The 18,029-nt window shown below is 40.9% G+C and overlaps 1 protein-coding gene across 4 annotated transcripts in view; it reads left to right on the top strand.

The window, feature by feature from the left end:
* Window positions 1-18,029, top strand: part of KDM2A (lysine demethylase 2A) — a 152,692-nt gene that overhangs the window by 56,278 nt on the left and 78,385 nt on the right. For 3 of the 4 annotated variants that reach the window (XM_033205733.1, XM_033205737.1, XM_033205734.1), the window contains 3 exons: window positions 13,825-13,963; window positions 15,052-15,130; window positions 15,576-15,622. In XM_033205733.1, coding sequence (XP_033061624.1) covers window positions 13,825-13,963; window positions 15,052-15,130; window positions 15,576-15,622 — 265 coding nt within the window. Of the gene's footprint in view, window positions 1-11,043; window positions 11,065-13,824; window positions 13,964-15,051; window positions 15,131-15,575; window positions 15,623-18,029 lie in introns of those variants that run through there. The other variant, XM_033205735.1, reaches the window with a different exon arrangement.

Here is an 18,029-nt window from a genome sequence, read left to right as displayed (position 1 = left end):
TGGTCTTGAACTCCTGGACTCAAGCGGTCTTCCTGCCTCAGCCTCCCAAGTTTCTGGGATTACACACATGAGCCCAGCATTTGATCCATTTTGAAGGTTTTTTTGGTATATGGTGTAAGAAAAGTAAGATTTAACTTCATTGTTTTGCATGTGGATATCTAGCCAGCATCATTTGTTGAAAATGTATTTAATCATAATCAATTTAAATCCAGTAGCCACATGTGGCTACTAGTGGGGCAAGTGTTTTTGTTTTTGAGACAGGGTCTCACTCTGTTGCCCAGGCTGGAATGCAGTGGCCTAATCATAGCTTACTGCAGCCTTAAACTCCTGGGATCAAACGATCCTCCCATCTCAGCCTCCTGAGTAGCTGGGGACAAGAGGCATGTGCCACCTTGCCCAGCTAATTAAAAATATATATATATTGTGTAAAGACAGGGTCTTGCTATGTTGCCCAAACTGGTCTCAAGCATTCCTCCCACGTCCGCCTTCCAAAGAGGTGGAATTACAGGTGTGAGCCACCACACCCTGTGTAGGGAAGATTTTTTGGAAGTGATACTATATTGGGCAGCACAGATCTAGATGATCATGTTATTTTTTTCCTTTAATCTGTTTTGGTGGTGAATTATATTTATAGATGGAGCTGAAATTCTCATAACTATCAAGCTGTTTTTGCATTCCTGGCATATTATACTAGTTAATTAAACAAAGTCCCTGCTTTTTTTTTTTTTTTTAATGGCTATGGAAATTGTTTAGAAAGATTGTGCTTTCTAAAAAAATGTTCTTAAACAAGTGCCTTCTCTTGGACTACATGAGCCCTTAGTCTCATATTATAAAAATACATTGATTTCCTTAAATACATACATTGCAGCCTGGTGTGGTGGCTCACACCTGTAATCCCAGCACTTTGGGAGGCTGAGTCAATCACCTGAGGTCAGGAGTTCGAGACCAGCCTGACGAACATGGTGAAACCCCGCCTCTACTAAAAATACAAAATTAGCCAGACGTGGGGACACATTCCTGTAATCCCAACTACTTGGGAGGCTAAGGCGGGAGGATCACTTGAACCTGGGAGGCGGATGTTACAGTGAGCCGACATCATACCATTTCATTCCATTCACTCCAGCCTGGGCAACAAAAGCAAAACTCTGTCTTAAAAAAAAGAAAATACATACATATATATACACACATACATATATACATATACATATATGCATATATACACACACACACAGCGTTACTTTTTATCCTTTTTCAGACTGCCTATTTTAGCTGGGCGTGGTGTTTCACGCCTGTAATCCCAGCACTTTGGGAAGCTGAGGAGGGCGGATCACCCGAGGTTGGGAGTTTGAGATCAGCCTGGCCAACATGGTGAAACACCATCTCTACTAAAAATACAAAAATTAGGCCGGGCATGGTGGCTCACACCTATAATCCTAGCACTTTGGGAGGCCAAGGTGGATAGATCACTTGAGGTCAGGAGTTCGAGACCAGCCTGGCCAACTTGGTAGAACCCCCATCTCTACTAAAAATACAAAAATTAGCTGAGCATTGTGGCTGGTGCCTGTAGTCCCAGCTACTCCAGAGGTTGGGGCAGGAGAATCACTTGAACCTGGCAGGCGGAGGTTTCAGTGAGCCAAGATCGCACCATTGCACTCCATGCACTCCAGTCTGAGCAACAGAACGAGACTCAGTCTCAAAAAAATAAAATAAAATAAAAAATTAGCCAGGTATGGTGGCACACACGTGGTATCCCAGCCATTTGGGAGGCTGAGCATGAGAATCACTTGAACTCAGGAGGCAGAGGTCTCGGTGAGCCAATATCACGCCACGGCACTCCAGCCTGGGCAACAGGATGAGACAACATCTCAAAAAAAAAAAAAAGATTGCCAATTTTTTAACTATTAGTATTATTATTATTATATAGTGACTGAATCTGGTTTTCTTGAGATGGAGTCTTGCCCCGTTGCCCAGGCTGGTGTGCAGTGGCGCGATCTCAGCTCACTGTAGCCTCTGCCTCCCGGGTTCCAGCGATTCTCCTGCCTCAGCCTCCTAAGTAGACTAGCTGGGATTACAGGCACACACCACCATGCCCAGCTAATTTTTGTATTTTTAGTAGAGACAGGGTTTCACCATGTTGACCAGGCTAGTCTCAAACTCCTGACCTCAGGTGATCCACCCACCTCAACTTCAGTCACCACTGTCTAATTTCAGAACACTTTCATTACCCCGAAGAAACCCAGTACACGTTTTGCATTTATTGCCCATCTCCCTTCCTCCCAGCCCCTGGCAACCACTAATCTGCTTTCCATATCTGTGAATGTACTTATTCTGGATATTTCATATAAATGGAATCATATAATATGTGGTCTTTTGTGACTGGCTTTTTTCACTGAGCATGATGTTTTTGCTTGTAGCATTTATCAGTAATTAATTCCATTTGTTGCTAAACAGTACTCCATTGTGTGAATATACTACATTTTATTTATCCATTCATCAGTTGATGGATCTTTGGGTGCTTTCTACCTTTTGGTTATTATAATTGTGTTACTATCAACATTTATGTGCAAGTTTTTGTGTAGATGTATATTTTCCTTCTGTTGGATAGAGATCTAGGAGTGGAAATTGCTGGATCATATGGCAATTTTATGTTTAAACAATCTGAGAAACTGCCAGATTGTTTTCCATAGGGATTGCTGCGCTATTTTGCATTGTCACCAGCAGCAAATGAGGGTTCTACTTTCTCCACCTCCTCACCAGCACTTATCTAACTAGTAGGTATGAAGTGGTATCTCGTTGTGGTGTTGATTTGCATTTCTTTAATGACTAATGTTGAACTAATTAATAATATTTCATATACTTATTGACCAGTGTATCTTTGAGAAATAGCTATTCAGATCTTTTGCCCATTTTTAAATTGTCCTTTTTTTTGGTCCTTTTTATTATTGAGTTATAATACTACTTTAAATATTGTAGATACTGGGTCCTTATTAGATACATGATTTGCAAATGGGAGAAAATCATATTCTGTAGATTATCTTTTTACTTTCTCTTTTTTTTTTTTTTTTTTTGAGGCGGAGTCTCGCTCTGTCGCCCGGACTAGACTGCAGTGGCCGGATCTCAGCTCACTGCAAGCTCCGCCTCCCGGATTTACGCCATTCTCCTGCCTCAGCCTCCCGAGTAGCTGGGACTACAGGCGCCCGCCACCTCGCCCGGCTAGTTTTTGTATTTTTAGTAGAGACGGGGTTTCACCGTGTTCACCAGGATGGTCTCGATCTCCTGACCTCGTGATCCGCACATCTCGGCCTCCCAAAGTGCTAGGATTACAGGCTTGAGCCACCGCGCCCGGCCACTTTCTCTTTTTTTTGAGATGGAGTCTCGCTCTGTCACCCAGGCTGGAGTGCAGTGGCGTAATCTCAGCTCACTGCAAGCTCCGCCTCCCAGGTTCACGCCGTTCTCCTGCCTCAGCCTCCCGAGTAGCTGGGACTACAGGCGGCCACCACCACGCCCGGCTAATTTTTTGTATTTTTAGTAGATACGGGGTTTCACCGTGGTCTTGGTCTCCTGACCTTGTGATCCGCCTGCCTCAGCCTTCCAAGGTCTTTTTACTTTCTTAACAGTGTTTTTTGTAGCATGAAAGTTTTGAGGAAGTCACAGATAAATTTCACTTTTGGTGCTGTATCTAAGAAACCGTTAACTAGGCCAGACACAGTGGCACACACCCACACTCCTGGGATCCTAGTGCTTTGGGAGGCCCAGGATGGAGGATTACTTCAGGCCAGGAGTTCACGACCAGCCTGAGCAACATAGTGAGACCCTCCTCTCCACAAAAAATAATTAGCCAGGCATGGTGGCAGGGGCTTATAGTCCTCGCTACTTGGGAGTTTGAGGAAGGATTGCTTGAGCCCAGGAGTTTGAGGCTGCACTGAACTATGATTGTGTAACTATACTGCCACCTGGGAAACAGAGTGAGATGCTGTCTCTTAAAGAAACCCAAAAATCCCAGTACTTTGAAAGGAGGCCGAGGTGGGTGGATCACTTGAGTTCAGGAGTTCCAGACCAGCCTGGCCAACATGGTGAAACCCCATCTGTACCAAAAAACACAAAAATTAGCCAGGTGTGGTGGCACAAGCCTGTAGTCCCAGCTACTCGGGAGGCTGAGGCAGGAGAATCACTTGAACCCAGGAGGCGGAGATTGCAGTGAGCCAAGATCGTGCCACTGGGCTATAGTGAGACCTTGTCTCAAAAAAAAAAAGAAAAAAAAAAAGAAAAGAAAAAAACTCAAAACCATTGCCTAATCCAGAGTCATGACATTTACAACATATGACCTTCTAAGAATTGTTTAGTTTTAGATCCTTCATTTAAGCTTTTCATTCATTCAAAGTAATTTTTGTGAGTGTGGTGTAAGGTAGAGGTCCACTTTCATTCTTGGACACATGTTCATATCTGGTTATCCCAGCACAATTTCTTAAAAAGACTTTTTCCATTAAATTGTCTTTGAATGCTTGTTTTTTTGTTTTTTTTTTTTTTTCCTTTTTCTTTTTTTGAGACAGTGTCTTGCTCTGTTACCCAGGCTGGAGTGCAGTGGCATGACCTCAGCTCACTGCAACCTCCGCTTCCCGGGTTCAAGTGATTCTCCTACCTCATCCTCCCGGGTAGTTGGGATTATAGGCATGTGCCACCATGCCTAGCTAATTTTTGTATTTTTAGTAGAGACGGGGTTTCACCGTGTTGGCCAAGCTGGTCTTGAACTCCTCATCTCAAGTATTCTGCCTGCCTTGGCCTCCCAAAGTGCTGGGATTACAAGCATGTGCCACCGCTCCTGGTCTTGGCATGCTTATTGAAAATCAATTGACCATAAGTGTAAGAATTTATGTCTGCATTCTCCCTTCTGTTCTATCAATCTATGTATGTCTGTCCTTAAATACCAGTACCACACAGTCTTGATTACTATACCTTTATAGTAAGTTTTGAAATTGTTATAGTTTTATGGTGAGTTCAACTCTTTTTCTTTTCTTTTCTTTTCTTTTTTTTTTTTTTTGGAGACAGGATCTCATTCTGTTATTCAGGCTGAGTTCAGTGGTGTGAACATGGCTTACTGAAGCCTCAACCTCCTGGCCTCAAGCCATCCTTCTACCTCAGCCTCCTGTGGAGTTGGGAGTACAAGCACACACCAGCACTCGTGGCTAATATATATATATATATTATATATATATATATATATATATATATATATAGTAGAGGCAGTGGCTGGTCTTGAACTCCTGGATTCAGGTGGTCCTCCCAGCTTTCTTTTGTTCTCTTTAAGCATTGTTTTGGCTATTCTGGTTTCCTGGTATTTCCATATGAATTTTAGGATCATCTTGCTAATTTGTGCCCCCCCCCCCCAAAAAAAAAAACCTGTAATTTTGGTAAGAATTGCTTTGAATTTGAAGATAAATTTGGGAGATTATTGCCATCTTAATAATGCCTTTCAGTTCATGAACACAGGAAGTTTTTCTATTTAGCTGTCATTTAATTTATTTCAACACTGCTTTGTAGCTTTCTGGTGTATAAGTCTTGTACTTGTTAAATTTATTCCTTAGTATTTTTTTTTATGCTATTGCAAATGGATTTTTTTAACTTCCTCTTTGGATTTTTCATTGCTAGTATATAGAAATAGAACTGATTTTATTAACTCTTATTGTTGTGTGTGTGTGTGGATTCCTTATAGTTTTCTGTGTATAAGATAATGTAATTTGTGAATAGAGGTAATTTTACTTCTTCCTTTCCAAACTTTTCTTTTTCTTGCTTAATTGTCCTAGCTATTGCCTGATTATTAAATTTCTTGCCTGATTGCCCTAGCTAGAAACTTCAATACAGTTTTGAATAGAAATGGGGAACAAACATATCTTTGCCTTGTTCCTAATCTTAGGAGGAGAGCTTTCAGTCTTTCACCATTAAGTATGTTTTTTTAATTTTTTTTTTATTTTTTTGAGACAAAGTGAGACCCATCTCAAAAAAGAAAAGAAAAAAAGATGGAATATTTAGAGACATAATGTGACGTGCTGGTTTTTATTTTTATTTTTGTTTTTTTTTGAGACAAGTTCTCTCACCCTGTCACCCAGGCTGGAGTGCAGTGGTGCTATAACAGTTCACTGCAGCCTGGACCTCCCCAGGCTCAGGATCCTCCCACCTCAGTTGTTTTTTTTTTTTCTTCTTCTTCTTCTTCTTTTGAGACGGAGTTTCATTCTTGTTGCCCAGGCTAGAGTGCAATGGTGCGATCTCAGCACGCTGCAACCTCTGCTTCCCAGGTTCAAGCGATTCTCCTGCTTCAGCCTCCCAAGTAGCTGGGATTACAGACATGCGCCACCATGCCCGGCTAATTTTGCATTTTTAGTAGAGTTGGGGTTTCTCCATGTTGGTCAGGCTGGTCTCGAACTCCTGACCTCAGGTGATCCGCCCGCCTTGACCTCCCGAAGTGTGGGGATTACATGCATGAGCTACCGTTCCTGGCCTAATTTTTGTTTTTTTTTTTGTTTTTTGTTTTTTGTTTTTTTTTTTTGAGGCGGAGTCTCGCTCTGTCGCCCGGACTGGAGTGCAGTGGCCGGATCTCAGCTCACTGCAAGCTCCGCCTCCCGGGTTTACGCCATTCTCCTGCCTCAGCCTCCCGAGTAGCTGGGACTACAGGCGCCCGCCACCTCGCCCGGCTAGTTTTTTTTTTTTTTTTTTTTTTTTTTTTTTTTGTATTTTTAGTAGAGACGGGGTTTCACTGTGTTAGCCAGGCTGGTCTCCAGCTTCTGACCTCGGTGATCAACCTGTTTTGGCCTCCCAATGTGCTGGGATTACAGGTGTGAGCCACCATGCTCAGCCAGTTTTTGTATTTTTAGAAGAGACAGGTTTTGCCATGGACCAGGCTGGTCTTGAATTCCTGGGCCTAAGTGATGCGCCTGCCCTGGCCTCCCAAAGTGCTGGGATTACAGGTATGAGCCACTGCACCCAGCCTGGTTTTAATTTTTATTATTTTTATTTTTATTTATTTATTTTGAGGCAAGGTCTGGCTCTGCTGCCCAGACTGGAGTGCAGTAGCCCCATCATAACTCATGGCAGCCTCAAACTCCAGAGCTCAAACAATCCTGCTGTCCCAGTCTCCTGAGTAGTACACGCACACACTACCATGCCCAACTAATTTAAACAAACTGTTTTTTTTTTTTTTTACAAGATAGGGTCTTGGTATGTTGCCCAGGCTGGTCTTAAGCTCCTGGCTTCAGAAAGTGATCCTCCTACCTCAGCCTCCCTAAGTGCTCGTATTACAGGCATGCACCACCATGCCCACTTTGGGAGGCCGAGGCAGGCAAATCACCTGAAGTCAGGAGTTTGAGACCAGCCTGGCCAACATGACGAAACCTTGTCTCTACTAAAAATACAAAAATTAGCTGGATGTGGTGGCGTGTGCCAGTAATTCCAGCTACTTGGGAGGGTGAGGCAGGAGAATTGCTTGAACCCGGGAGACAGAGGTTGCAGTGAGCTGAGATTGCACCACTGCACTCCAGCCTGGGTGACAGAGCAAGACTGTCTCAAAAAGAAAAAGAAAAAAGAAAGAAACCGTTTCCTAAAAACAGTTTTTCTCAGCTTATTATAGTTTTCTGTATAACTCAGGCATATTGTTACTGATTTAGTGAATATTCTCTGCTCAAAAGTTCTAATTTCCCGACTCTTACCTGCTTTTTTACCTTTTTTTTTTTTTTTTTTTTTTGAGACAGAGTCTCGCTCTGTCGCCCAGGCTGGAGTGCAGTGGCCAGATCTCAGCTCACTGCAAGCTCTGCCTCCCGGGTTTAAGCCATTCTCCTGCCTCAGCCTCCCGAGTAGCTGGGACTACAGGCGCCCGCCACCTCGCCTGGCTAGTTTTTTTTTTGTATTTTTTAGTAGAGACGGGGTTTCACCGTGTTAGCCAGGATGGTCTTGATCTCCTGACCTCATGATCCGCCCGTCTCGGCCTCCCAAAGTGCTGGGATTACAGGCTTGAGCCACCGCGCCCGGCCACTTTTTTACTTTTTAAATGTCTTACATAGACAGTTTGAGAAAATACCCTTTCCGCCATTCTATTTTCTGACAGCTTGAGAAAAGAATGTTAGAAATTTCTATAGAATGATGAATAGATGAAATACCTACTTGGATCTAGTGTTGCTTCCTCATATTTCTTCTGCTCACTACCTAGGAGAGTGATACAACTAATACTCCTGCAGTTTGACTTATCTACCAGTACTTGAGTTAATCTAAGTATTTCATTTATGTGGCCATTTTAACCATTTTATATAGTTAATTACGACTAAACTGGGAATGGTGAATATTTTTTAAGACATTTAAAATTATTTGTATTATTTGGATTCTAAATAACAGGATTTTGCTATGTTATTTGGTCATCTAAGTAGAATAAAGTAATTTGTTGTTGGTTATTCAGGAATACAATTCCCTGTTAACCCTGGGAAATGCAAATTGCTTTTGAGAGGAAATATGGTTGAAATAGATGTCATTGTTCAGTTTATGCTTGTTACTTACTGTGACACTGGGCCTAGTGAGGACTGGTACCTACAGAAAACCTGTAACTCCCTTTAGGCTGCCTAAAATTACGTATATGAAAAGCATCTAGAATAAAAGCATAGCATGCTAGTAAACCAATTTATATTATTTGGTAATGTTGGTGGGCTAAAGGAAATCAGTAGCTGATTTCCTTACTGTTAAAGTGACCTTACCTTTTGGGTTTCACCTATAGCAGAGATTGTGTTATTGCCTACTGATATCCAGGGTTACTGTAAGGATTGAATGTTTTTAAAGCATTTATGAGATATGTTATAGAAGTTTACTTTGACTAGGGTTTACATTAAGATAGGATACAGGAAAAACAGACATCCTTGACAGCGTTAAAATTCACACAGGCCAGGTGTGGTGGCTCACACCTGTAATCCCAGCACTTTGGGAGACTAAGATTGGAGGATCACTTGAGCCCAGGAGGTCAAGGGTCAAGACTACAGTGAGCTGATCGTGCCACTGCACTCCAGCCTGGATGACAGAGACTCTGTCTCCAAAAAAACCCACTACACACACACACGTAATTTTCACACTATTGCCACCTTTCCAGTTGCAGTAATGAAAAAGAGATCAGGAATTCAAATTCATTTTTCTGTTGTCTTTAAGAAATGGGAATGGCTTGGAGACAGAAGCCTTCCCTGTATCCTTACATTCTCCCTACTGAAAGTGTAAATGGAAGAATTTAAGGAGAAGAAAAGCATGGAAAAGGTCCGGGGAACTTTTTGCCTATCATATTAGAAATGTTGGGATACTCAGGATGATTACTTTCTCCTGAGTGAAGAAGAATCAGTTATGGTAGACCTAATAAAAAGGCTGAGGTTTGAAAACATGAGGGATTTTTAAAACAAGCATATTAGAACTAAAAGTGTAAGTGAGAGCTTTCTAAAAGTGATTCTGAGGCCGGGCACGGTGGCTCAAGCCTGTAATCCCAGCACTTTGGGAGGCCGAGGCGGGCGGATCACAAGGTCAGGAGATTGAGACCATCCTGGCTAACCTGGTGAAACTCTGTCTGTACTAAAAAAATACAAAAAACTAGCCGGGCGAGGTGGTGGGTGTCTGTAGTCCCAGCTACTCGGGAGGCTGAGGCAGGAGAATGGCGTGAACCCGAGAGGCAGAGCTTGCAGTGAGCTGAGATCCGGCCACCGTACCCCAGCCTGGGCGACAGAGCGAGACTCCGTCTCCAAAAAAAAAAAAAAGTGAATCTGGGAAACTATACTTACTCTAGTAGCATTGTTCTTGCTTTATAATGTGTTTGGAACTCATCTTTTGTAGTTCTTCAGAGATGCATATACAAAATAAGGTGAGGGAGAGAACTGGATGATGTTTTTGGGGAAAATAGTGTTAGAAATTGTCAGTGAACACCCTGCCCTGCACCAAAAGATACCTAAAAATACTTTGAATGATGATGGCATTATTGGTGTCAGTGAAGTCTTATCAAAATTAAACCTTCTTTTGGCTTTTGAACTGTGATTTGTGGCAGCCAAGTTACTAGGTAAGAGTGTGTTCTAAGGCTTTTTACTAAATATGGAAAAGATACTAGATTTTCTTTTTGTGTTTTTGCCTAAAACTGGCAAGTTGAATCTTGCTTTCCTCTGGTATGTAATAGTCAAGTTTATTTCTTTCATTTTTTATGACTGACTTCTGCCCTTTCATAGACTCCCACTCCCTAAGAGCCCTTTCTCCAGTGTCTCATTTTCTTACGTGTTTATGTAAATACAGGTGCTATGTAATCAATTCTAGATCAATACTTAGCTTTAAATTCCAGATTTGGTGTTCTTAGCACATATAAAGATAGGGTGACTTTACCCTTACCATTACCACTGGCACATCCAAGTTGCCTGTTGGGTATGTATTCAAGAAATTTCAGCAAATTTTAACACTGGCTAAAGTAAAATACCGTCATTCATTGCTTAACAATGGGGATATGTTCTGAGAAGTGAATAGGCAATTTCATCATTGTACTAATAATCTAGTGTGTACTTACACAAACCTAGGTGGTATAGCCTACTACACACCTAGGTTATATGGTATATCCTATAGCTTCTAGGCTACAAATCAGTACAGCATGTTACTGTACTGAAAACTGTAGGCAGTTATAGCATACCAGTAAATATTTGTGTATCTAAACATAGAAAAGGTGCAGTGAAAATATGGTTTAAAAGGCAAAAAAAAAAAAAAAAGGATATACCTGTATAGGGCACTTCTTGTGATGGACTTTGCAGGACTGAAAGTTGCTCTAAGTGAGTCAGTGAGTGAATAGGAGTAAATGTGAGGGCCTGAGACACTTCTGTAGATTTTATGAACAGTGTTTTATTTTTTAATTATAAAATTTTTTCTTCAATAATAAACTAGGCTGGGCGCACCGGCTCACTCCTGTAGTCCCAGCACTTGGGGAGACTGAGGTGGGCGGATCACCTGAGGTCAGGGGTTCAAGACCAGCATGGCCAACATGGCGAAACCCTGTCTCTACAAAAATAAAAAAAGTAGCCGAACATGATGGTAGGTGCCTGTAATCCCAACTACTTGAGAGGCTGAGGCGAGAGAATCGCTTGAACCTGGGAGGTGAAGGTTGCAGTGAGCCGAGATCACTCCATTGCACTCCAGCCTAGGCAACAGAACAAGACTCCGTCTCAAAAAAATAATAATACTAATAATAATAAACTAAGCTTAGTCTGTAACTTTTTAACTTTATATACTTTTGAATTTTTCAAATTTTTTCTACTTTTGTAATAATACTTAGCTTAAAATACAGATACATTATACCACTGTACAAAAGCATTTTCTTTATATCCTTATTCTATAAGCTTTTGTCTATTAAATTTTTTTTTTTAACTTTTTAAACTATTTTGTTAAAAACCAAGACATAAACATACACATTAGCCTGCAGAGGGTCGGGGTCATCAGTATCACAGAGCAGCATCAGTATCACAGAGCAGCATCATTATCACTGTCTTCTGCCACCACATCTTTTCCCACTGTAAGATCTTCGGGTACGTAACACAGATGAGCTGTCATCTCCTGTGATAACAATGCCTTCTTTTGGACACCTCCTAAGAGACCTCCCTGAGGCTGTTTTACAGTTAAGAAGAAAATAAATAGAAAGAATGCATGGTAAAATAATGTTTTAAGTACAGAATAATAAATGCATAAACCAGTAACACAGTGATTAACCAGTAACACAGTCATTTATTATGTACTATTCCTAACGGTATGTGCTACACTTTTACATGACTGGCAGCACAGTTTGATTTACACAAGCATCACCACAAATGAGTAATGTGTTGTGCTATGATGTCCTGACGGCAACAGTGTCACTAGGAGATAGGCATTTTTTAGTTCTACGTAATCTCATGGGAACACTGGCTCATATATATATGAGCTTGAGCAGAGGAGTTGCAGACCAGCCTGGCCAACATGGGGAACCCCTGTCTCTCTAAAAAAAATTAACTGGGTGTGGTGGTGCACACTGGTGGTGTCAGCTGTGGGAGGCTGTAGGTAGGAGGATCACCTGAGCCTAGGAGGTTGAGGTTGCAGTGAGCCTTAATCCAGCCACTGCATTCCAGCCTGGGTGACAGAGCACAATCCCATCTCAGAAAATAAAAAATAAAGTGTACAATCAGCGATTTTTGGTATATTCACAGGGTCGTATAAATGTCACCACTATCGAGTTCCAGAACATTTTCATTGCTCTCGGAAAAAACCCATACTATTAGCAGTCACTTCTCTTATTCTTCATTTTCTCTAGTCCCTGGCAACTATGAATCTACTTTCTGTCTCTATGGATTTGCCTATTCTAGACATTTTATTTAAATGAAGTCATACAACATACGGTCTTTTGTGACTAGCTTTTTTTTACTTGGCGTAATGTTTTCAGAGTTTGTCTATGTCATGGCACATAGCAGTATTTCATTCCTTTTTGTGGTTAAATGACATCCCATTTTGTAGGTATTACCACATTTTGTTAATCCATTCATCAATTGATTGACATTTGGGTGGCTTCTACCTTTTGGCTGTTGTGAATAACACTAGCATGAACATTTGTGTATAAGTTTCTGTTTTGAAAAGAAGAGCGTATGTTTTCAGTTCTTTGAGTTATATACCTAGGAGCAGAATTATTAGGTCTTAAGATAACTTTTTGAGGAACTTTCAAACTGTTTACCAGTGTCTGCACCATTTTACATTCCCACCAGCAATGTATGAGGCTTCCAGTTGATCTGCATTCACATCAGCACTTGTTATTGTTTATCTCTTTGATGATAGTCATTCTGGTGGGTATAAAGTGATATTTCATTGTGGTTTTGGTTTGCATTTTTCTAATGACTAATGAGAATTGAGCATTTTTCATGTGCTTATTGTACATTTGTATATCTTCTTGGGAAAGACATGTTATCTTTAAAGCTAAATATTGATGGTATGCTGTTTGGAATGCTGTGGGTGTTTTGTTGTTGTTGTTGTTGTTGTTGTTGTTGTTTGAGACGAAGTTTCGCTCTTGTTGCCCAGGCTGAAATGCAATAGCGCGATCTCGGCTCACTGCAGCCTCCGCCTCCCAGGTTCAAGGAATTCTCTTGTGTTAGCCTTCTGAATAGCTGGGATAATAGGCATGTGCACCCAGCTTATTTTGTATTTTTAGGAGAGACGTGGTTTCTCCACACTGGTCAGGCTGATCTCTAATCTCGAACTCCCGACCTTAGGTGATCCACCCATTTCTGCCTCCAAAGTACTGGGATTACAGGCGTGAGCCCCCGCACCCGGACTGGAATGCTGTTCTTTAGATTAACTTTCTTCCTTTATCTGAGACAGGGTTTTTGATCCATTAATTCAAATGTTTTAGTCTATTTTTGAGATTGCTTTACAAAGCTAATTTTAAATACAGCTCTCCCCTATGAAAAAAGTATATTTTGTATCCTGGCTTGAAATTTCTCTTAATACAGTTTGTCCCCACTCTGATAAACAATGATAGACAAATGAAATATTTAGTAGACCTTCTTTGGTCCTGTTTTTATTGTGAATTTATATCTCTGTGCTCAAAGAATTAGCAAGGGTAAAATTCATAGAGTACCCAGTGGCTCATTAAAACTTCAGTATATTCTGTGGATTCTGAGAATATCAGCTATGTTGAGGAAGAAAAGATCCATAAGGCAAGGAAAATAGCAACTGACTTTGAAAGTAGCACTTTGCACATGTAGGGAAATCTATGACCACTAGTAGGTAGGAATGAAAAAGTACATGATTTCATCTGTGTGTTCCTTTCTCTCCCAGCGTGGTACCATGCGACGACGCTATGAAGATGATGGCATTTCAGATGATGAAATTGAAGGGAAAAGAACTTTTGACTTGGAAGAGAAACTGCACACCAACAAATATAATGCCAATTTTGTTACTTTTATGGAAGGAAAAGGTCAGTATCGTTTTGGTTCTAGCATATAGTCCTTTGATGTGGGAAACCATAGACTGAGCATTGGAGGTTTAGCATTTATCCAGCTAAAATATTGCCTGTTGATATTATCTATTTTCTCTTGTTATACAATGCCACTTGTATGCACTTGTCCCCTAGTCCTCCCACCCTGTGAGTCATTCTCTGCTATGTTAGAAGTAATCTTTTATTAGGGCAAGAGTATTGTCGGATATTTTTGCCTAACTGCCTCTTCCTCCTCCTTCCATCCCTTGGTTTAAGTTTAATTAAAAACAGTACAATAAAAATCCTTTTATGTGTATATGTACTCCACCAAAACTGAGGGTGGGATTCCATGCGCACCATACATCTTTGATCTTTGGCAAACTGACAAGGATGTCATATATGTATTGTAGTGGTCAAAATTAAATTTTTTTTAACTTTTTTTTTTTTTTTTGAGATGGAGTCTTGCTGTGTCACCCAGGCTGGAGTGCAGTGGTGCAGTCTGGACTCACTGCAACCTCCGTCTTCCAGGTTGAAGCAATTCTCCTACCTCAGCCTCCTGAGTAGCTGGGATTACAGGCACGTGCCACCACACCCCACTAATTTTTTTTTTTTTTTTTAATGTATTTTTAGTAGAGACAGGGTTTCGCCATGTTGGCCAGGCTGGTCTTGAACTCCTGACCTCAGGTGATCTGCCCACCTTGGCCTCCCAAAGTGCTGGGATTACAGGCATGCGCCACTGCACCCGGTGTTTCTTTTTCACTCTTAAGAGACAGGGTGATGATAATTTCTGTTTAGCATTTATGAGATGACTCATTAGTAGTACTATCCCCATATTGTTTAAACTCTAAATTTCTTGTGGAAATATATAGACCTGGCAAACCCCTCAAACCTTGCTTCTCAGTGTGCTCTCCATATTTTCTAAGAGATGCTTCTTAATAAGCATATGTTTTATTGACTTACAGCATAACTATATACACAGAATAACAAACACCATTTATACTGTATTACTTAGGATCCTTTTTATGGTCCTTTTATCGTTTTTAATTATACCTCTTATCTTTCTAATAATTATTTTCCTATGGTGACAGATTTTAATGTAGAGTATATTCAGCGGGGTGGCTTGAGAGATCCTCTGATTTTCAAGAATTCTGATGGACTTGGAATAAAGTAAGTGTTTAAAGCCTGGCTGGATATAGTTGCAAAATGGCCTTGTTACACCCAGGGCTATAAACAGTGGTGGTATTGATAACCCAAAACAGTAATAATTGAAAATAATTTCCTATTTAGTTTTAAAAGTGTATGTTTTTGTTTTGATACACAAGTGTTTCATATTAGATTAGAGGTAAATGACAAAATACAGATGAACCAAAAAAAAATTTTTTTAAATCTCCTGAAATCTGCCACCCTTAGATAAATCATTAACATTTTGTTATGTATTCTTTTTTCCTATGCATATGTGTAAATATATAATCACCTATATTTTAAAAATCATTTAAAACCTGATTGTGAATATTGCTGTGTCTGGGGAGTTCTCAGTACTTTAAGAAAAAAAACTCACATTTACTAGAGAAATTGTGTTTTCCATATATACTTACTGGTGTTTGTTTCATAGAATGCCGGATCCAGACTTCACTGTGAATGATGTCAAAATGTGTGTGGGTAAGTGTCTGTCTTTAAGGCAAAGATTTAAGACTTAGGACTGAATTAAATCTCTGACTGAGATTTAAGGCTTAGGAACATTGAAGTATATATTTGATTAGAAACTACATTTTCATTAGGAACAGAATTTTATCAAAGAGAGTTACAGAAGTTGCCTTATTTAATACACATTAAACATAGAAGGTTGGAATCTCTTTTTCCTACCTTCATACTTCCTTCTTTCCATGAAGAGTGTGCCTTCTAGGGCAACCTTTCCAAGAAACCTAAAACTTAGATCTCTGAGCCAAGAATGAAGTTTCATTAATATCTGTGATTCCCTTCCTTTCCCTAAAAGCAGTAGAGAAATTTCCAGGAAATGCTCGCCAATGCTGCATTTGGAAACTTACCTAAGACTTGAAACTTTATAAGCTGAGAAGTAGATACATTAAAATTGAGTCTTTTAATTATTTTATTATATTCAAAATTTAGGAAAAAGAAAGCAAATTAGATTAATCTAATTAAAGAAGAAAATTCCTGATGTTAGTAAAGTTGCAGCCTAGTTTTCTGCAGACAGTGGTGTTCGTTGTGTTAGGAGTTCAGGGATGGTCAGTAAAATGGAATAAAGTCTTTTTGTCTTTTTTTTTTTTTTTTTTTTTGCGACAGAGTTTCTCTCTGTTGCCCAGGCTGGAGTACAGTGGCACAATCTCAGCTCACTGCAACCTCTGCCTGCCGCATTCAAGCAGTTCTCTCACCTCAGCCTTCCGAGTAGCTGGGATTGCAGGCACGTGCCACCACACCCGGCTAATTTTTGTATTTTTAGTAGAGATGTGGGTTCGCCATGTTGGCTAGGCTGGTCTTGAACTCCTGACCTCAAGCAGTCCTCCCGCCTTGGCCTCCCAAAGTGCTGAGATTACAGATGTGAGCCACTGCGCCCAGCCGGAATAAAGGCTTTTTGAAATGCTTCCAATAGGACTTAAAACGAAGGGGCTTTTTTGATTTTCTTCCTAGTACTAGAATTTCTATTATCTTTTGTCCTCTGTACTAAAGCTCCAGTGCCATTCCTTTGCTTTGAAAATTAAGTGCTGCAGTACTATCTCCTGGTCACTTGAGGGTCCATGTTAGACTACCGACTCTGCTGTTTATCTAAAAGGTGAAAGTCACAGATATCCCAGGTAGAGGAAAGTTCCCAAATCTCTGTTTTATTCATCCCCTTATTTCTGTGTTAGATCCTGGCCATCTGCATGTTGTCATGTATTCCCTAGTACTTATCACAGTCCCTGGAATATAGTAGGTGCTCAGTAAATCCACTGAATAATGAAAATGCTCTCCCACTCTTCACAAGACAGAACACTCTCAGGGGACCTAAGAAAACCTACCTGAATATGTAATAGTCTATCATTTGACCTCCTTTATTAAAGAACTTCCAGGACAGTAATTCCCTGTATCTGTAAAGCTTCCCTCTTGATGAGACAGTTTGTGGTCCACAGATGACCTGCATCAGAATTATTTGTGATATTGTTAAAAATGTAGACTCCCAGAGAGGATTGTAGGAAGATGGCAGAGTAGCAAGCACCAGGAACTTTTCTCGTTACCTAGATAATAATTACACTGACAGAATCTGTCTGATACAACTATTTTGGAATTCAGGAGTCTATTGAAGGCTTGCAAATTTCAGGGACAGCTTGGACAATAAAGTACAGTTAATTTCAGTCAGTTTCAGGCCTTAGCACAGTAAGAGCTTCTCCATTCTTCCCTGCCAACCAAGCCCCATGACAAGCAGCTGTGCGTATGTTTCCCCGAAAAACTTGCACACAGCTTATGGGAACCAGGATGAGCCAACAGGAACCTTTCCTCCAAATAATGGGATCCATGCTGTGGTCACTGAGTGCTGCTTCTGATCACAGAAGTACAAAGAGGCAGGTGGGGCCAGGCACAGTGGGTCACATCTGTAATCTTAGCACTTTGGGAGGCTGAGGCAGGTGGATTGCTTGAGTCCAGGAGTTTAAGATCAGCCTGGGCAACATAGCGAAACCCTGTCTCTACAAAAAATACAAAAATTAGGTGTGGTGGCATGCATTGATAGTCCCAGCTACTTGGGGGGCAATTCCTTGAGCCCTGGAGGTTGAGACTGCAGTGATACGTGATCACACCACTGCACTCTAGCCTGGGCTACAGAGTGAGACCCTGTCTCAAGAAAAAAAAAAAAAAAAAACAGTAGGTAGGGCAATTGTTGTTGCATCTTCCCCTTACTGGTGCAGTCTTCTTCCCCTCAGCTGAACTGACTTCCAGCGCATTTAAAGGGCTCTTGTGGCTGGGTGTGGTGGCTCACGCCTGTAATTCCGGCACTTTGGAAGGCCGAGGAGGGCGGGTCACACAAAAATTAGGCCGGGCACGGTGGTCCACGCCTGTAATCCCAGCACTTCGGGAG

Source organism: Trachypithecus francoisi, unplaced genomic scaffold (assembly GCF_009764315.1).
Source record: "Trachypithecus francoisi isolate TF-2019V2 unplaced genomic scaffold, Tfra_2.0 Lachesis_group8, whole genome shotgun sequence".
In the NCBI taxonomy this organism is placed as follows: Eukaryota; Metazoa; Chordata; class Mammalia; order Primates; family Cercopithecidae; genus Trachypithecus; species Trachypithecus francoisi.
This window is presented reverse-complemented; position numbering and strand designations above follow the sequence as displayed.